The sequence below is a fragment of the Candoia aspera genome, chromosome 1 (genome assembly GCF_035149785.1).
Source record: "Candoia aspera isolate rCanAsp1 chromosome 1, rCanAsp1.hap2, whole genome shotgun sequence".
In the NCBI taxonomy this organism is placed as follows: Eukaryota; Metazoa; Chordata; class Lepidosauria; order Squamata; family Boidae; genus Candoia; species Candoia aspera.
This window is the reverse complement of record NC_086153.1, coordinates 91,927,047-91,948,158: the sequence shown is the minus strand read 5'-3', so window position 1 is coordinate 91,948,158 and position 21,112 is coordinate 91,927,047. Positions and strand designations below refer to the sequence as shown.

Sequence of the window (21,112 nt, the reverse complement as noted above, 5' to 3'; positions counted from 1 at the left end):
ATGGGCCTTTGCATGTTAAGGGTCGATCTGCAGGATACACAATGGCAGGGAAGTAAGTTTTTCACAAGAAACAGAGCCTACTTTCCTCTTGCCAGTTTATAGGTGGAAATACCCATGGATGTTTTAATATATACGTTTTATATCAATAATTGTAACTTTATTATTAAATTGGATTTTTAAATTGCTAGAACACAGTTTATAGGAAGCAGCATAAAATGCTATAAATAAAATTTTTTTTAGAGGATATGAATGTCACAGAAGAATCAGAACAGACTCTTGAGCTAGAAATGGTCACCTGCGTCATATGCGGCATTTCTTCTAGGAATAGTCTGTGCTCAACAGGATGGTTGAATCTTTTCCTCCCACCAGGCTGCAGGAAATCCAACTCCTGCTCCCTCAGAGTGCTTGAGCTTCCCAAATAACTGAGTATCACCTACTTCATTTAATTTGCATTCTGCAACACTATGATATCAAACAGACCAGGTCTTGGTGCATTAGAACCAGAGGAGGAATATCCTGGGCATCAGAAGGCTTCTGAACATAATGTCATTTTGTCTTGCTGGGTTTGAGCCAAATCTGTTCCTCCCCATCCAACTCTGATGGCCTCCAAACATCAGGACTGGACTTCAGTAACATTTCCCACTCAGCCTGTACGCTACGGAGAACATTATGGGTGCATTAACTGCACCTTCATTTTTCAGTGGAAGAAAGCCGGAAAAAGCTCACTGAACTCAAAGAATGACATCAAGCCAGAAAGCTTTGTTTTATATGCTGAACTGCCTGCTAAATTAAGAAAAGCCAAACTTGCAATGTTAATTATAGCCACATTTTCTATTGTTTATTTTGTACTCAACAAAATTCATAAATACATAATCTAAGATACAACAGGCTTTTCTTTTCATTTAACCTGTGAAAAAATAATGCTTTCCATTTTTCACATTTTAAAATCTGTCATGTTATTTTATTTTTAAAAGAAAACATGAGAAGAGCGTAGTGATGGCTGAATATACAGAATGTCCATGTAGGAATTACATTTACAAGAACCTGATACAGAAGCCTATATTTTGCCCCCATAATTAATAGTTCTCTGCAATAATATTTAAACCAACAGGTTTAAACAAAACCAAACAAAAAAATACCCCTGTAGCCCCTCCCTGTAGATCAGTGAGGTGTTTACTTTTCAAGTATTGAATCAGTAAGATGTAAGATTCTTTGCTGATTTTTCAGTGTACCTTTTAAAACCACCCATCTTCAAAACAAGACGAAACCAACAGGCCCATTAGCTCAGACATCCTGTTATTGTTAGAATCCAGTTACCCTTTTTCTTCAAGAATGCTGAATATATCAATTATGCTATATGAAGCAATTTTTGAAACAGAAGACACAATTCTCCCCTAGTAGTGAGATCTATTTGATAGAAAGATAATCCAAATCTATTCCCAATATATTCTTCTGCTGGTTTTACTACTTTTTTTTCTTAAAAAGAAAGCATCCAAGAAATCTTTAGAAAATTCAAGAGTGAAAAAAACACAACACTCCTTCATAGACGGAAGAGTTCCCATTGGCTTCAGAGGCTTTTTCTTCACCTTTGATAGCTCACGAGGAGATCTCAGACAACTTCTACAAAGGAAAGGCAATAAAGAAAACATTAGCAATGGATCCTATCCAAAAATACAAATATAGTCCTGTCATCATCATGGTCATGATGAAGGAGGAGGATTTGGGTCTTCTTAGTTCCAGTTACCAGAACTACACGTAAAAAGTTCTCTTGAGTGGAACAGGAGAAGTAATGTCTGCCAATTTCCTGTTCCCTCTGAAGCTCCCCTGTATGTTCTGAAAATCTGCCCAAAGAGTTGAAGGAGCATCTAAAACAGTGCGGGAGGTCATGCTAGGCTTGCAGGGAGAAGGGGAAATTGGCAAAAACATCACTCACTCTGTCCTTCTGCTGGTGATGCCACCATTGGATCAGAGTGTCTTCCTTTCATGGGACAATAATTCAGGATCCATGCACCAATTATTAACTGCAGAAGTAGTTCCATCCTATGGTAACCATACACAGATTGAGCAAAGCTGTTAACTAGAGTTGTGAACTTGAAGAGAAAATTTTCACAGAAATATCTTGTCATGAAGGATAAGAAAACCTGCACATACAGAAATCACTCTTTTTATATATCTGTTACAGAAACCTTGCCCTTTCCATCTTGTTCTCCTACTTCTATCAAAACAGTCTATTTATTCTTTAAGAAATCTGCTTTTGTGTCAGGGGAAATAAATTTTATAACTGAAACAAAACTTCTTATAATAAATAATTTGTTTCAAATTCAGATTTATGCCCTTCCCTGCAAGACAAGTGCAATGCATAATCAAGCTTCTAGCTCTCTCTCTCCTATTCCAGCTGCAGGTTGATCCAAGAACCAGGATTAATAGGTTTGCTGCAGAATTTACAACCCTTCATTCCTTGCTCTTACTACACTCAAACCAGGCATATGTTAGATTCATTCCAGGGCATGCAAGTTAGAAAGTTTAAAGCGAACTTACCTGCTGTCTGATGAGTTTGAACATTGTCTACCTGAGGCAATGACCCTCGTGCCCCTTTCTCTTCAAAGGCCAAAATGGGAGTCAAAGGAATGTCAGTGGTATCTTTCTCTTCAGGACTCATGGCGTCCAATTTGGGAGGTTTTGTTCCCATGGGTAAACTGATGAGCTCTTCAAAGTTTTCATCCTGCGTAGATACTCCATTTTCATTTGGATGTTTTCGTGGGTTGAAATTACTGAAATACACGGATTGGTAAGATAACTTAAACTTACTGATTATAAACTATTGTTTATAGGACAATATATGATTATTTTTATCACAGGCTTTTTTATTACTGGCAGTAAAGACTTCGTTTCCTCTACTAGAAATATTTAGGCCATGATGCAGGCAAATTTAAACCGTTTTAGTGTTACTAATTATATAAAATAATTACTGTAATGGTAAATATTGATATATCCAGTAAATTATATATGTTCTACAGCAAGAACATGTATTTTTATGAATTTTATTCAGCAATTAATTAGAAAATAGTAAAGAAAAACCAGAGCTAAACTGGCTGACTCAATGTTACAATTTTCATTTTCTACCTTTCTTTTTCATACATCAGGATTACAAATCAAATATTTGACACCTGACTAATTCGTATGGCATTCTGAAGACACATAGCCCCCAGTATGCCACTATCAGAGCACCATAAGATTCTTTTAACAAAAAGGGGAAAAAAGAGAATTGTTAGAAACAATTTTCACCAATGGAAATCACTGATGGCTCAAGAAGGCTTTCACCACTGGAGATACCATTCAACAGAAGTCAAAGCTCAGTAGATCACAGAGGATGACACATTCCAGTTCCAACATCACCAGCTGAAATGGGAATGGGGGGAATGGAAAACTTGATCCCTCAGATGTAGCCTCCAATTCAGTTCCAACAACACTCTATACACATATGGCTTAACCATTAAAAGATTTCAGGTAGCAGAGATGGAAAAGCCTTAGACACACATTCTACATCTAGGACCTTTTAGCTGCCTAGAAACTGCAATTCCCAGACTTCCTAGCCTCCCAAGGATATCTAGTTTGGGAAGCTGCTTAGAGAGCACAGTAAAATGGAAGAAACAAAACAGAGCAAGATGGATCAAATGACCTTTCCTTTTGTTGGATTACACAGAAATTATCAGTCATTAATGGAGGAAATTCAGTTAGAATGCAATATTGTTTGCTACATCAAGTATGTTTCAATCTCAAATTTTATACTTAAAAAGATCATAAAGAACTATACAGTGATGTATTTATTTATTAATTTATTCTTCAAATTTAGTCACCGCCTATCTCACACATTTAACTAGAGAATACACATTCCCTCTGGAAATTAGATCTTTTAAGCAGTCTTCTGTTGAGCTACTATAACCTCTTGCTTTTCTATCAAACATTTTCCCTTCAGTCTGTTTAAACAATACTCAAGTTTCTGGAAACACAATCTGTAATCACCTTCATCTTGCATTCTGCTGGCAGAGACAACTACCCACACTGATTAATGCTGACAGCAGGTAGTCTTATTAATTCAATCGACACACAAATCAAACCTTGGCAGGTGTAGATTTTTCTTCATATACAAAACATAGGTGAGTTCACATTCATAAATAACATAATAAAATGATATAATTGTATCTTTATAATATTGCTCCTGATCTTTGTTACACTAATAGAATTAACTTTGAATGGCATGTTTCTATTATTAAACAAATCTGGTATTATTTAGTCAATATACAAATCATACTTGAATGGCTGTACAGGATACCAAGAAATAATGTGCAATTCTGAATGCAAATATTGTTGCAACTGAAAAATAGCAAACTAATAGGCTGTATGGTTCAAGTTGGTGCCTTCTTCCACATCTCTGATTCCAATTCTGTGAAATTCCCAGATTTGTTCCCTAACAAAATTGTGGCAGAATTTTTGTACGTACTTATCAAGAAACACAAGAAAGGTTTGAATACATAAAGAACCTCCCCCTTTGTTTTATTCCAGTGATGCTATAAAGGTTTTTAAAACATCAAGGAGATGCTAAGCCTCAGGTGAAAAACAGTATTTTCTGTATATTGAAAAGCTGATGTTATGTCTATGCAACTGCTCTGTCAGTGTAATAGTTGGGGCAGCTTCTTTTCCAGTAATGAAAGAGTGCAGACAGGAGAAGGGCTTTATTTCTTGTCAATTTTTAAACAATATGACTTTAGTTCCCAAACATCAGTGTTCTCAAATGATTTATTTATTTATTTATTTATTATTTGGCTTACTGAGAACCATCTTGTACAATACAGCAAAACTTTTTGACACTAAATTCCCTGGGTATTTCGTGGGGAAATAATGGATGACTGAAATACCTACAGAGAAGGAAAGAATTAAATTTAATATAAGTTTATCTCAGTAAGAAGAAACTTCTGATATTGCCAGTGAATTTTTGCTCCCTACTAGGATCATGTTTCTTACCTGTTTACTCGGGGCTGATGAGAAATGAGCACAGGTGTATGAACTATCATTTCCCCATTGTGTGGAGTTTCTGCCATACACTGAACCTGAGAACCCATCACAGGGCTTAATGGAGGTGTAGGGCTGCTTGCTGGTAGGAGAAGAAAAAACATGGAAAAAATGTTCCATAAAATCATGCTTATTTAACTAATGCAACAGAATGGAGGACATAGTATTTCATAGAGAAACCCAACTTCTCAAACTCTGAACCTCTCTAAGTCCCCTCCCTTACGCAGAGGAGCTAGCTGTAAGTAGTCATCAGAAGTGTAACGCATCCTTCCCATTCTGAGAAGTAGCACACAATCCTAAATTCAGCACTCAATATAATTGGGGAGAAGTAGGAAGGGATCCTGGGCAGATGCTGCCTGCCAGTAGAGATCACAGCGAACCAGATGGATTAATGGATTTGACCCACTATAAGGCCATTTCCTATGTTTATTTCTTAGTACAAAGTGATGCTAAGGCAAGAATAGAGAGAAAATTCAGAGATCTAGTTCTACTTGAATTCTGAACATTTGTTTCCCGTTTAGTATTAATGAAAAATGCAATACCCAAGTAGTAACACCTTCATTTTATAATAGCCTAGTATAAAATCTTGCCTTTTACACCTTGTTTGCTTAGAAATCATAGCAGGTAAATTGTGACCTGACATTTAAATTGTTTAATAAAATGAACTAAGGATTTTATTACAGTAGCATAATTATACACAGAACTGTTTAATCTAGGACAGATAAAGATCAGAAAATGATATAACTGAGTATTTTGTCTGTAATGATTAAAAGCAACTCAACTAATGATCTAGAACTTGATTAATTTATCACTTAAAAATTAATCACAGCCCCAGTATCATTTTATATACAATTATACTCACAACAGAATATTATGTCTTTACAAGGGTTCAAATGTCAAACCACTGTCATTTCATTAAATACACCTGGATTATTCATGTTTAATTTTGTGTAATTGATTGTATTTATGTGTAATTGATTTATTACAATTCCTTCTTACCCATGCTCTGAGTAAGTCTCAGTGTTAAGCTAAATGCACATCAGAAGTAATACCTATTTCTTTTGCTATCACTCCATTCTGCTGGTCCTCTGATCTCTGCAAAATAAATAAAATTTTATATAAGTATCTATTCTAGAAGAATAAATCTATAGAAAATATACTTCTGAAAAAGGAGAAAATTCCATACATACCTTCTCTGCTGTTTCTGTTCGCCTAGTTCTTTTCATAATTTCCTCAAGACGCTACACAATGAAGGAAAAGAGTATTTATGATGAACATCTTCCAGATTTATACATACTTTATAGTATTTATTCATTCATTCATTCATTCATTCATTCATTCATTCATTCATTCATTTTGCAGTCTTTTATACCCCAATTAAAAAACCCTGGGCAACTTACATGCTAGGAGTATAAAACAATTATAATCCCCCAAGATGGATGCTGATAACTGTTCGTTAATTAAGCTTGGAAAAATACAACCTTCAGTTATCTTCTAAATGCCATGAGGAAAGAAGCTTTATAAAGACCTTGGGCTAAAGAGTTCCAAAGTGTGGGGGCTGCTACAAAGAAGGACTGTCATCTTATCCATGTTTCTTTAACTTTAGATAGAGGGGGCACTCTTAGCAAGCCTTTCTAAAATGTTTCCACTAGATGAGCAGATGCAACCACATCCACTATGAAGCCACAAGTGCAATACCAGATTCATCTCTAGTATATGCTACAGTCACTTCACCACTGCCACCTCTTCATCCTCCAGCTGTTGAAGGAGGAGGTGGCCTGCAACAAGTTTTTAAAAAATGAGCTATTCGACCTCCTTGCAATCAGCTGGAGAAGGAAGCATCAATAGTAGCAGCATAAGTAATCAGAGAACAAATGAACAAACATCCCCTTTGCAAGCTTCCTGCAACCCCTGCCTTTTAAAAAATGCAGATCAACTTACCTTTGTTCCCTCCCTCCTCTGATTCATTATTACCTTCTCCACTTTAAGTAAACCCTTATTACTCCCAAACATGTGAGGTTGGAGGGAAAAGAGAAGAGGTGGCAATGGAAGTTTGCCTGTAATATATACCAGCCTAGTGTATATTGATACGTATGTCAATAAAGAGACAGCTCAAAGCTTATCCATAACATCATGACACCCTTTTGGGATGTTCTTCTGTATAAGCTTGCGATGGTACACAAAGGGAGGACGCGTGGCAGGTCGCTGTCTACAGGTTATGGGGAAGGAGAGATTCGTGTAGCTTCCCATGATTTGGAAGCTTGGTTGCAGTGGGTTCTAAATCAGAAGAAAAGACTCCCCTTTACAGATACTCCGTTGGGTGGGCATGTGTAAAAATCCAAAGGTCGCATTATAGGCAGCAAATGCAATTGTGATTTCAGTTGCGTGGAACAGAATGCTCCCAAATGGTTTGTAAATCTATCTTGGCCCTAAAGTGAAGTCCACAAAAGTGAAATCACTGGGCGGCTCAATTGCCATATGAAAATACATATCCAGTTGCCTGCAAGAGCTGATTTCTATTACCTTCTTCCTTTCTAAGCGCTCTCGTCCTTCTCTTTGGAAATGCTTTTCACGCTCCAGTCGAATCTGGTCTTCTCGTACCCGAGTTTCCTCTTCCTTCTAAATTATGGCACCATACAGGACAACATGGACTTTACAGCAATTGATCATATTATGGTTATCGATATATTTTATTTAATTACTCTCACTTTTGTTTTCAATTGCTGCAATCTCAGAAGAACAGGCTAAGAGGCTGCATAGTCCCAGCACAGTTGCAAAAGTTATCATTTGTATCCAAAGAGCAGCTCCTTTTACAATTGCAAACGAACCTACAATTTAATTACTTCCCTGTACTGCAAACACATTTTTTAAAAGGTGATGGGATTCTGAATTAGATATGTGTACTTCTGTGCCCTCACTCCATAAAATTAAAATACCAGTGTTTCTTGAGTGTATCAACAACCATTAGCCTTTCTGATTGCACATAATTATTGCCTCTACTGTTACTGTTCATGGCTTTATTTAAGGTAAAAATTAAGTGCTCCCTTTTCTATCTCTATATGGCATGATATGTTAGGGAAGTACGTACTGTATGTTTAAGGTCCAAACCACAAATATTAATGGTATTTTTGTGGCTAATTTGCAGGATACATTAAAATGCAAAGTGCAGCAGCAGCTGAGGAGGCTCATAATTAACAGGATCAGAACAGGCATGAAGAGAGAAATTAACACTTTCCTACTCTTACTGCAAGCCTGATAAAAATTCCTCTTCTGAAAAAAATTTCAGGGGGGGGGATTTCATGAATGTCATTTGCATTTAAAAGCAGCATGCAAATTAGATCCAAAAGTGCATTCAACTTAGAAAGAGTAGGTCCTAAATATACATGCAGAAGGAAGGAAATGATGTATAACTTTTATAACTGCCAGGAGTCTTTCTGGGAAACATCAATATACAAAAGCCACAGAAACACACATTTTATATACAAATGTATATTGATTGTAAAGGCAAAAATGTGCTTCAGAGTATGCAGTAGAGAAATGGCTTGCATAGCCCCCGTTATTATTCCTTAAAGTAGCTACATCTACTCCTGTGATAGCTTGGCTGCCCTCCTGAGATATCACATGATCCCAGGAAAAGACATAACTGGTTTAAGGAGTTGCAAATGGATGGTACATTCTCTCCTGTGTGTGTATGTGTGTTTCTAAGGAACTTTTTACCTTTGAATTTAAAGCACTGCACAGGCCTATTGATTACATTTATGCTGGTGCATTATGGGCTTCTCATGTTGGGGAACCCCTTCAACGCAGCCAAAGAATAGGGGGATCCTGATGGGTTTTTTTTTTCCTGCTTTGCCTTGAGATCAGCTCATGAAAATGGCTGAAGGAGCTACGTAGATCCTCAATTCCAGTCTGCAACTGGAAAACACTTCCCTGGTGGTTGGCTGCTAGAGCAGAAGCAAATGAACAAGGGTCCTAATAGATCAAAATACTACAGGTAGTCCTCGCTTAGCAACCACAACTGGGACTGGCAATTCAGTTGCTAAGCGGAAAATGACATGACCGTGACAGGCTTAGGACCTTACTTCCCCTTTGGACATTAAGTGCTGTGGTTGCTAAGCAAAACATCATGTAACCGCGACTTACAATTTTACTTCCACCTTCTCTATTAACTCTGCTTGTCACATGACTGCAAGACGCTGTGTTGGTCGTAACTGCGAGGATTGGTCGCAAAGCTTTTTTTTAAACTGTCGTAAATTTGAACAGTTGCTAAACAAGGCAGTTTGTAAGCAAGGCCACCTGCACTCTGTTCTCACTGCCGGCATTAAAAATGAAAAAACTGGCATGGGACAAAGTGGGAAATGGGAAGAGCCTGTGGTAAATTTATGTGCCTATTAAATCTGTGCTAAGGCCTAGCTGCAATACATCAACCAGCAACAAGCAACAGTTTTAATAGTTAATTGACTGACTTATTCATGAATCTGTCTAAGCCAAATAGTAACCGAATCCAGCTATGTTAACGTGACCTGCAGCGGGAATAGAGAAGGGACTAGAGAAAACTGCCTTCCTCCTCTTAGGGGCCTACTATGTTAAAATAAGTAGAACAGCAGCACTGAATTCCATGGAAAAGCAGCCTTTTTTAAAGGGTGCTTTGGGTCCAGCAGTGTCAAGATGGCAGCTGCAAGAGTGTGAAGCCCCGCAGCTTTCTCCATCGGTGTCACATCAACGCATGTGCAGAATGGATGGGGCTTCCACCATGGAGCCATGACTGCCCTCCAAACTTTTTCTACCCCTCCCTCCCCACAGATGCCACCGTTTGCATCCCCTTGCTTTCCTTTATGCACTTCTATAGAATCAACGAACTGCATAAGCACAGTTGAGCCATTTGAACAATACACAATCTGAAAAACCACTGGTGTTTACACCACCTGCTTCTGGAGGAGTTCCATTTCCCTCCTTTCTTTCTCCTCCCTTTCTTCCGCCAAGCAGCGTAACTGTTCTTCCTTCTCCAGTTCCTGTTCCGCTTCTCTTTGCTTCCTTTCTGCCTCCTGCTTCTGCGCTTCCTCCTCTCGGCGCACTCTTTCTTCAGCTATCTTCTGTGCCAAGGACTCCTTCTTTTGTCTAATGGAAACAATAGTGTGTGTCAGACAAATGCACTGGCGGGTAAAACCAGCCCCCAAAAATAAACAAAATGTCTGTTTTAGCATGCCAGACCACCACTGCCTCCAAAACGAATAAAAGAATAGAAAAAGGAGGAAATGCTTCCTCTTCTCATTCCATCTGAGGTAAGTTGAAGGAGGTTATACTTGGATTAATTGGAAAATTTCCTTAAACAGAATCATGAGAAATTTGAATTCTTCCTTGATGCCAGAAACCACATTAAAGTATTCCTGGTGGAACGATACCTAAGACTGAGTGCTTGAACAAGTCAAACATGATCCACTGTGGTATCGGGGTTAAGGTGTTGGATTAGGAGCAGGAAGACCCGTGTTCTAGTCTTCCTTCAGCCACAGAAGCTCACTGGCTGACTTGGGGCCAGTCACTCTCACAAGGTTGCTGTTGTAGGAAAAAAATTGGAGAAGAAATGCTTACGTACTCCACCTTGAGCTCTTGAACGAAAGGTGGGATATAAATCACATAACTAATAAGTGGAGGCCGGGTTATTGGTTTTATTTTTTTCTCTAGAGACAAAGGGATCCCATTTATCTAAACATGAGTAAGAGACAGCTCATATTTCTAACATTACACCATTTTAGAATGCAGGTGACACAAACTTGGGGAAACTGCTGCAAGGGTTTATGAGAATAAGTCCCCCATGTATTTTGTTGTACTCAGAGCAATCTGAGAGGCACTAGAGTGGCTTTTGCTAACATGATGGCCCTCCAGCATTTTGAAACATAACTTCTATCTCCCAAGCCAACATGGCTGATGGCTGGAAATGTGGGAGTTTACCTCAATACAACTGGACAACAACAGATTAAGGAATGATGCTGGCCTTTTGAACATCTGAATTGTATTGTTCAATTATCACATTAGTATAATCTCTATTTGTAGAGGGCAGAGGGAATGACCTTGAAGGACAGGAGGAAGAACCACTACCAAGGCAATGGTCAGATAAACAGGGCTTGAGCCCAGGTCAAGAAAATTACTTGAGAAAACTTCTCAGACAGGTTTTTCCCTAGTTCACATGCAGATAAAGTGCGGAAGGAAGGAAGCACATTCAGACTAATAAGACTCTGTTACTATAGCTGTTATAATAAAAGCAGTCCTGACCTGTATGACATTGGTTACTTAGTCTGGTCTACCTTGTTGGGCTGACACTATTCCAGAGAGAGCCACCTTTAGCAACCCGCCTCTGCTGTAACATATGAACACTTGCATTAATCATGAGGATGAGTCGAAAAAAGCTTTATACAAAGTATGCTATGCTTTATTTGTTTTCTAATTTGGGCCCATGGTGTGTTCAATGAAGATATCCCAAAGTGCATTTTCTCCATTAGGTAACTGTGAGTTGATCACCTTTCAATCTCTTCCTGCTGCCTTCTTTGCTGCTCCTCCCGTTCTCGTTGCTCCCGGGCAAGTCGCCTTTTTTCACTAAGCAACCGGGTTGCTTCCTCTGGATCTGTTGTCCCTGCTGAAGATTTGCTACAGATGGGAGAAAGTGAAGCAGCTGAAGGAGCAGAGGGCAGAACTGGAACAGGACCTAAAGCAATCAGGAAGGAAGAGTCAGCTCTCCAAGATTTACGCAATTACCAGAGTTGGGGTCTTTTGAAAGAGATACAACATCTGAAAAAGGAAAATTGTAAAATATGAAGATAACATTTATTAGCTAAGGTTGAGAAACGGATGGGGTCAGGGCAAACAACTACAGGAGACCTGGGCCAAAAATTACAATTGATGGAATTTAATTTTAATTTAATAATTCATTATTTATTTATGTTGTATTTATTTATTCATGAGACTTATATGCCCATCCATTTTATATACAATAAACCTGGGTGGCTTACAAAAAGAGGAGTAAAAACATAAAAGAGAACAATAAAAACATCAAAAATCTCCTGGTACCCCAGAATAACACTCCCCCATACTCTGACATTTATATTTACTGGGCTCCACTCTCGCCCTGGGTCAAAAGCTTGGGGGAAGAGCCAACTTTCCAAGGCCTTCCTGAAACCTAGGAGGGTAGGGACCTGCCAGATCTTGGGGGAGGTTGTTCCACAGGGCAGGGGCTGCTATAAAGAAGGTGAACTTTCTAGGTCCTGCCAGTTGACTTTTAAGAGAGAGGCCTGGAGTGAACCTACTCGGTCCAATCTAGTGGGACACACAGACATCCACAAGGAGAGGCAGCCCCACAAGTAACTTGGCTCTGGGCCACTCAGGGCTTTAAAGGTGATAAACAGAACCCAGAAAGATAGTGGAAGCCAGTGCAGCAGCAGCAGTGTAATACGGGCAAACCACTGTGCACATCGCTGCATTCTGGACCAGTTGTAACTTCTGGGTGGTCTTCAAGGGAAGACCCACGTACAGCATATTGCAGTAACCCAAACAGAAAGTGAACAAGGCATGAATGATTGTGAACAAGGCCTCCTGGCCCAGGAACAGGTGCAACTGGTGCACAAGATGAATCTCTGCAAAGTCCCCCTAGCCATGGTTCCTTAAACAGGAACCATGAGTTCAGGACGACTCCTAAATTCCACACAAGCTCTGTCTGGGGGAATGCTACCTCACTGAGCAAAGATAACACAGTGCCAGGCTCTGGGGGAGTCAAAAACCCAAAGCCACTCTGTCTTGCTTGGGTTGAGTCAGAGCTGGTTCCTCCCCAGGCACTGGGACAGCACCTAACTGAACAATGGTGGAAATGCATAACTGGGTATCATCAGCACACTGATACTGCACTCTGTGCTGTTGAATGACCTTGCCCAATGGTTTCATGTAGTTATTACAGAGGAGTGGCGGGAGGCCTGCACCCTTAGGTACCCCACACTCCAGGTCCCTAGGGTCAGGTCGTTCCACCCACAGTGACTCTAATTGTTTAAATTCAGTTAATGTAATTTCTTTCTATGATTTAATAACCCCCTTGCCACAATTAAAATTAAAATTTCTCAGTAATTTTGGGAGAGTTTTGGAAGACTACACCCAATATTTTAGTGGAACCACATGTGGTCTTGGTGATAGACAGGTTGTGCATCCCTGTGGGGCATGATTTAGTGATGAGGATGTAGCTCCATTAAGTGAGAGTTGCCCTTAACAAGAGAGAGACACCGATGAATTATTGCCCAAAGAGATGTTAAAATATGAAATCATCACTAGTTGTAACATATAGAGTATGTGAATAGTATTACAAATATTTCAGTTCAGGCATTAAAATTGTATTCCACTTTGATTTTTTTAAAAAAACAAAAATCATATAGTCAATTTTTAAACAAAACAGAAGAACAAAAATTTAAAAAGTAAATTCTCTGAGCCTTGCTTGAGTCCTGGTGATTTCACAGACTCATCTAAGTGGTTTGGCACTGTCTTCTATGATTTTTTAAAACTTCCCACTCTAGCCTGTAACTCTGGTAGTTCCTCTAGTCTCCCATTTAAGTAGTAACCAAAAGCAACCCTGCTTAGCTTCCCAACCTAAACCACTCAGAACAAACCTATTACAATTATCCCCATTGATTCCAAACAATATCCAAATGCTACATAATGAAAAGGGAGCAAAGCACTTAACTGAGAAAGGAACATTTTGGAAGGCTGATAACCTGATCCTTACTTTGCATAGACGCTGGTTTACAAGGAAGCACTTCTTCACTTGCAGCCACTCTGGGACTTGAGGCTGTTTTTTTAGGGTCTGATTTTTGTTCCGTTGTCTTCTCAGACTCCTGCGGTATTTCCTTTTTCTCACTTTTTAGTGGACGAATGTTGCCAGGGGAAGGAGGACGAGCTTGAATGGAAGGTGCTTTGGACAATCCAGGTAGTAAAATGACCTTTTTGGGTGTTCCTGGCAGAGCAGGTAAAGATCTGGAGGCATGCCTATTTGAATTACAGGAACCGTAATTATAACTTGAGTTATTGTTACTCCATTGTATTGGTTTAAACCCATTCTCCCCTACCCCTCTAAAGTAGGTTTGGGAGGGGGGGGAAAAAAAGAATCTACCTGAGAAACATCATCTTACCTTTAGGAAGAGGACCACAGAAATAGGATGATATGCCTCAATGAGGCACAACTTACTATAGCTTATTAAAGATTTACTAACATTGATCTGCCTCTCTTTCTCAAAAAGAAAAAGGTTCTGCATCAGCTGGGAATGCTATGCTGAAATCAACAATGTATCCCAAAATGGCTTTGGTTGGGCATTTTTGGGGAGGCAGAAGCCTTCCCCCACCTCAGAGTAAACCCCTTTTGAAGCTGAGGTACTTTCAAAAACAATTTGTGCTATAGCATTGGCTACTGAAAGAGAAAAGTTAGGAGTTTCCTGGCCTTATCACGCCTGCTTTGCCTATAAGACCTCTATTCAACATCTTTATCTTGCAATGGCTGTAGAGTGAAAAAAAAATGTTAATCATTGCTGTGGCTGTACCGAAACTTTAACATGTGAGTGAAAAGGCTTAATCTCCATACTTTGAGATAATTTTAAGGGCTTAGTTGAGAACTGCTATTGAAGCAATGAATGGTTCTTTAAGATATATACTGCCTTGCTAATAAGAATTAGCTGTGACTGGTTGAGGACACTAGAAAGGGGAACCACAGAGCATTCTTCTTAGAGAAAAGAGCTCCTATTCTATGTATACCTCTACGAATGTCTCTGTGTGCAGGCAGAGTTTCTCAGAAATATCTGATGACCCAATTTGGATAAAGGTAGTTTTTCCTGATTTGCTAATCACTAAATGTGCCTGCCTACAAACATCATCATTCCTAAGGGTATATTAAGAGATTGGGGGAGTCTGTGTTAAGGTTCCACTGACTCTATATCAGGTTTGGGGGAAAAAAAATCAGAATGGGGTGATCCTTTAATATATGTTATCTTCTTCCCATTTCTATATTCAAACTGTTTTCCTTCCCATTTTTATATACCAACTAATTCTGACAGCAACTATACAAGATGCAGACAGGACTAAGATGAAGCACAGGCTAATATTAAGTTACTTACCAAGCAGCTGGTTTATTTCTGAAGGTAGAAGGTGATTGAGTTCTTTTTTTACCAGATGAAGGATTAGCTGATGAGCGTCCCCTTTCCTTTCCTTTTCTGCCACTCTAATATTGAACAAACAGGACATTTTGCATGGCCACAGAAAGACAGCCCTCCTTACTAAATGCACCCAGAAATAAAGATTTGCTGTTACAAACTATTACGAATGTTACTTATCCTTCAGTTTAAAAAGAGGCTAAAAGACTGGTCTCATGATATATAGTTTGGTTTTTTTTAATTTGCATTTTGTGAGGATGGTTCAGTATGCTCTGATTATCTGGACTGAAACATTATGTTAAGCTATTCCATTCTTTCTTTGTTTACAATTTAATTGATTTGTAAACCCCGTCATTATGGTTTGTGAATCATTATTGATGGTTTAGCACTATCCACAAATGCAGAGATGGTGGCTAATGGAATAAACAATGTCTTGGCACCATCTGGTAATGGTCTGCTTAACCATGAGTTATCCTCACACACACGCTAAGTGAAAAAACACAGTTTACAAACCATAATGGCTGAATTCAAGCAATACAATATGTTAGGCCAAACACACTGCATTTGAGTTTAGTGTAATGTGATTTGTCCTTTCTTTATCCTGGCCTTGCAAGATTTCTACAATTTTCAGGAAAGACAATGATCCTTTTTGATTGCAGTTTATGTCAGCCCCACCAGGTAGACCAGACCAAGAAATGAAGTAAATAGGATGGATAGAACTACTTTTATTGAGATTGGCTATAATAACAGAATCTTGCAAGTCTGATTGTGTTGTACCTCCTCACTCTCCTTAAACTTCAGTGAATTAGGGAGCCTCTGTCTGAGCCGCTAACGAACACGATCTGAAACACATTTTTCACCTCTCATCGCCTTAGTAACGGATCTTGCAAATCTCCATCAAGGTAATCTTCCTTACTCTCCACAGTTTGTAATATATTAAAAGAGCTTAAAGTTAGAAACAGAGGGAACTGCCTTATCCTATTCCACATACTCCAGCAGCATCCACAGGTGGCTTCCAGAAAGGCAAGTAGTAGTTGCAACAGTGTGAATAAGTCCCAGTCACACTTCTGCGGCTGTCATCTTACCTTTTTTGACCACCCTTCATGGACACCACTTAGTAGCTCTCTTGAATTCAAGCATAAGCTGATGACTGGGATTGAGTCTGGGCATTTCTGCATACAAAGCAGATACCCTGCAATGCTCCGTGGCCTTCCCTTAAAGGCCTGTCAGGTATAGGGACTTTGCATCTGGAAATGTCTTTCTATTCTTTTCATCCTTTTTTAAACACAAAGCTATTATTTCAAAAGTTAAAGCTAATGAACTAATCCATGTTCCTTGCTAGTGAAAGTTTCACAGTCAGTAAGCAGTTTACTAGGCAAAAAGTCCTTTTGGATCACAAAAATTCTGCTAATAAACCCAAATCATTATGGTAGTGTTAATGCACAAATCTTAATATGCAAATAGTATGACTCCATATCCATCATATTTTTTTCTCTATGCTAACTACTTTCTTATGATAAGGAAATGAGCCAAGGTAACTTTATGTAAGATGATTCCATCACAGGTGTAAGCTTATTCCCAATTTGGGAACTTACCCCAGCTGAATGTGTGGTCCTTCGCCGTCTAACATCAGGGGCTGCGCCAAAAGGTTTTGCTCTGTCTGCTGGATTTTGGCAATTTATGGCCTTGAAGGAGAGAGGGCTGATGGGGCTGCAAGATGCTGAACGAGGACAAATGGGGATAACTAGGGTATTTAATTTTTTTCCCAATATATATATTTAACCAAACACATAGAAGGAAACCCAAGAGACAGGAACGGGAACAGGAACCGGAGGTAAGAAAAGAAGAAATGAAGAAAGGAATTAATATACAGTACATACAGAGAAAAACAGAATGCTTAGAACTATACTGGGATTATCTACAAATTAGAGGCCTGACACTACATTTTTTCTTATTTAGGCATAAATATAGTCTACCAAAATACACAACTGTACATAGGTCTACTTAAGAATAAATCCCACTCGGTTCAGTGATGCTTATTTCCAGAATTGCAGCATTAAAATACTTATGCCTCCACTTTCATCCAAAAACCTATAGCTCTCTGCTATGATAGATTCAATTCTTATTCTATCATGTCTAACCTAGTTCTTTTTAAAAAAAATTAAAAGTAACTGGGAATACACAATAATTTTTTTAAGATGTTATATGAGAAAATCCCCAGAGAGGTCCTACATTAACTCTGTTATTTAAGCTTTGAAAGCACCCATTTCCTAAATGACCATTAAGAAAATATTATTAATTTGACACATTGGATTTATATAAAAATGTAATTTTTTGTCAAATCTCTCTGAGCTAAATTCACATAAACATGGTATTTCTTCTTTGGTAAATTAGATATGTGAGAAATCAAGGGATTTTTACATAGGGATCTGACTATGAAATAATAGTTAACACGTTCGGAAAAATATGAAGTAATTTTGACTTACTGAAGGTTCTGTTTCACTGACTCAGTAATTTTAAGTGTTAATACCTAATTATATCTAAAACTCTTTTTATAGAATGGTGAGTTTAATATGTAAGTAAGGACAGGTATTGGTTACCAGATTTCACTAAAACATGACGGGGAGCCCTGTTAATGAAGGCAGACCCTATGCTGCTGAAATTACATAATTTTCTACTGAATTATTAGAGATTTACAGAGAAAAGCAAGAAGAATTTGAAAAATGGAAGGAGAGAAAAGAATGCAGATTATTCCCTGAATCAAGATTCAGATGACAGCCAAACCAGCCCTACATTTTTCCAAAACAAAATTTAAAAGACTGTATACTTTTAATGATACAATTGAGTAGAGAATTCATTGATGTTTTAATTTTACCTGTATCTCCAGATAAAGTTGCTGCACTTTTACTCCTGGCCAAGAATGAATGAGTTGGTGTCAGAAGCCTGCTAACAATGCTGCTCTCCCATGGACTTAGCTGCAGACGTTGAGCTGAATGCCATCACAGAAGTGAGATGTTAGATCAAATGTCTTTTACAGAGAATCAGGTTAGAATGCTTAATGAAACCCTGACCCCATTACGCATAGACATTTATTAAAAACCATTGGAAAGACACCGATTATTAATTAATTAATTCATCTTGCCTTTCCATTTCAGCATTAATTTTCAAAATACTTCCAAAAAATTTGGCATTACATGTTACAGAACCGTAATTACTTGGGCCTAATAAAAATGAAAACATTTAAAGGACAACAGTACAATGTTAATTATTATCCACACAAAAAGAAACTGCTTCCAAATATACTTCTATAATTAATCACAACCATAAAGAAAACGTTTACTGTAAGCTACTTCAGTGGCTCTAAAAGGCAGCAGTTTAAGCACAGATGTTTTACACTGCATCTAGTTATGTGCAGAAAGTGGAGAAGGATGGAAGTTACATGCCTTTGAGGCAGAGAAGATGCAGACATTTGTTTGGTGCCACAAGTGGGAGAACATAGGCTTCCATGGTGTAATGGTTGCCTATTCTAAAACACCATCAGACTCATGAGTAGGAATTCAAAGATATCTGGTTTATTAAAGAATAGTATGCAGGATCACAGAGAAAGCTGAGAATGATGAAAGTGTGCCAAATTCAAACTAAAAACCCTTGGTGCAAATGAAATCCCTCCCCCCGTAGAATCTTCTCAAGTTCACAGTCCCAGGTACTCCTAACGGTTTCTGATGGTCTGCGGGAAAAGTCCTTGAATAGAGAAAATAACCCAAACACATTCCACTGTACTGATTTCACATACAGAGGTTTCACAGCACTCTCTCCCAAACAGAAACGCGCATCAGCGCCATGGCATGTGAAACGTTACGATGTATAAACTACATTGAATCAGTGAACATGACACATGGTTTGTTAAAGGGTTTCATGATGCTCATGAAAAATCGCCATTCTTGATATGGCATAAGCCCTAAGGTCAACTTAAGTCTACAGTATATCCAACATGCTTATTTATGAGAAGCACCAAATTTTTTTTAAAAAGTGTTCAAACTTACCATGAAATTAATTCTAAATGTATTACATATCAACACAAATCACACCTATTTATATTAAAAATGAAAACATTACCCCTAATTGTGTGCACAACCTACATATATTTCACTAAGAAAGAGGAGTAGATCCCCCCAAAAGGAAAGTTTGTATCAGGCCAAGTTGAATCACTGGATGCATCATTTTGCAATGTTGTATGTTAATTTGACCATCCTTTAAACATTCTTATATATTAAAAAAAACAAATCATTATCCCATGTCATGATAGACTGCCTTTATAAAAATTGTTTTGTAATGAATTATTGCAAAATACCTTTTACAATAGAACCATATTCAGACAAATCATATAAAATACAAAATATACTATGAATGATTCTATTAAGCACATCACTGGTCATTAAACTTGTATTTTTAACCAATGTAGATAGGAGGTAGTAGCCTTGTGTGGCGCAGAGTGGCAGGCGGCAGTATTGCAACTGAAACTCTCCCCATGACCCGAGTTCGATCCCAGTGGAAGCTGGATTCTCAGGTAGCTGGCTCAGGTCGACTCAGCCTTCCATCCTTCTGAGGTCGGTAAAATGAGTCCCCAGCTTGCTGGGGAAGGTGACGACTGGGGAAGGCAATGGCAAACCACCCCGCTCTATAGTCTGCCAAGAAAATGTCACGGAAGTGGTGTCCCCGCAAAGGGTCAGACATGACTCAGTGCTTGCACAGGGGACCTTTCACCCTTTCACCAGATAAGAGGCAGGAAGGCAAATATTACAGCAAAATCTTAAGGAATACTATTTGAATTATTATTTCTCCTCACTGAGTGAGGATATACTGTAGGACTTATAGTCCATGACTATATTCACTGCCGTTTCAGCTACACACATTAAATTCAATAAACTGTTTTCTAGCAGTGAGAGGAGAAATAAATAATAGGGACCAAGGGAATGATGGAGTATGGAAACGCTGTCTCTTCCCTCTTCCTTCTGTCAGCACCTTGAAATTTAAGATAATAACTACACATTTGAGAGCCAGATTGGTGTTGTGGTTAAGGCACCAGGCTAGAAACCAGAAGACCATGAGTTCTAGTCCCATCTTAGGCACGAAACCAGCTGGGTGGCCTTGGGCCAGTTGTTCTCTCTCAGTCCTAGGAAGCAGGCAATGAAAAAACATTTCCAAAAGTCTTGCCAAGATAACTGCAGGGACTTGTCCAGGCAGTTGCCAGGAGTCAACAATGACTCAAAGGCCACAAAAAAACAAACGAACCCTGGGCTTCCAGGTGAGGTTTCCTGACAGACTAGACATCTCTGAAGGAGTGGAGGCAGTACTGCGGCAGTGAACAGCGGCCAGCAGTGATTTTTGGCCAGTGAAGTCTTTCCAGATAAAGGAGAGATTGCCCACCTGCATCCTGGACTGCTGCTCCTTATGAGGAGACCGTGGAATGGAAGCCTTGTGGTTTTCTTGTGAGTAGAGCAGCAGGGGGTCAAGGGAGAAACATCTCGCTTGCACACGCAAGCACAGCCTTTTAAAGGACACTAAGTTCAACCAAGCCCTCACTTTCTTAATCACTTTTGGATATAATCAATTTACAGTTGAAAAGAGGTCTCTAAAACAGTGGGACAAAGAAAACAGCCTCTGGGTGAGTTTGTTTTACTTTCTGTAATTCAGAAAGAAGTCTAAGAGGAAATAATACTTTTAAAAGACTTTAAAAAACAGCAAAGAGCTTAACAAGATTTTGATCAAGAAATTTATAAATAGATAAAGAGGATTGTATAAATTTGAATGACTAATATTTTGGCAAAATTACTTTTGGCCTTATTTGGAATTAATCAATTAAACAGAACAGA

At 38.7% G+C, this 21,112-nt stretch overlaps 1 protein-coding gene across 4 annotated transcripts in view; it reads right to left on the bottom strand.

The window, feature by feature from the left end:
* Window positions 1-423: 423 nt before the first annotated feature.
* The window catches only part of MAP7 (microtubule associated protein 7), a 104,154-nt gene continuing 83,465 nt past the window's right edge, over window positions 424-21,112 (bottom strand). For 2 of the 4 annotated variants that reach the window (XM_063309656.1, XM_063309630.1), the window contains exons 7-19: window positions 18,115-18,228; window positions 16,835-16,983; window positions 15,204-15,307; window positions 13,826-14,085; window positions 11,587-11,770; window positions 9,996-10,188; window positions 7,594-7,689; window positions 6,261-6,311; window positions 6,123-6,165; window positions 5,023-5,152; window positions 2,539-2,771; window positions 1,934-2,040; window positions 424-1,620 (exon numbers count right to left, since the gene is read on the bottom strand). In XM_063309656.1, the coding sequence (XP_063165726.1) occupies window positions 2,018-2,040; window positions 2,539-2,771; window positions 5,023-5,152; window positions 6,123-6,165; window positions 6,261-6,311; window positions 7,594-7,689; window positions 9,996-10,188; window positions 11,587-11,770; window positions 13,826-14,085; window positions 15,204-15,307; window positions 16,835-16,983; window positions 18,115-18,228 (1,580 nt within the window). In that variant the 3' untranslated portion in view covers window positions 424-1,620; window positions 1,934-2,017. The remainder of the gene's footprint in view (window positions 1,621-1,933; window positions 2,041-2,538; window positions 2,772-5,022; window positions 5,153-6,122; window positions 6,166-6,260; window positions 6,312-7,593; window positions 7,690-9,995; window positions 10,189-11,586; window positions 11,771-13,825; window positions 14,086-15,203; window positions 15,308-16,834; window positions 16,984-18,114; window positions 18,229-21,112) is intronic. The other 2 variants (XM_063309647.1, XM_063309639.1) reach the window with 2 other exon arrangements.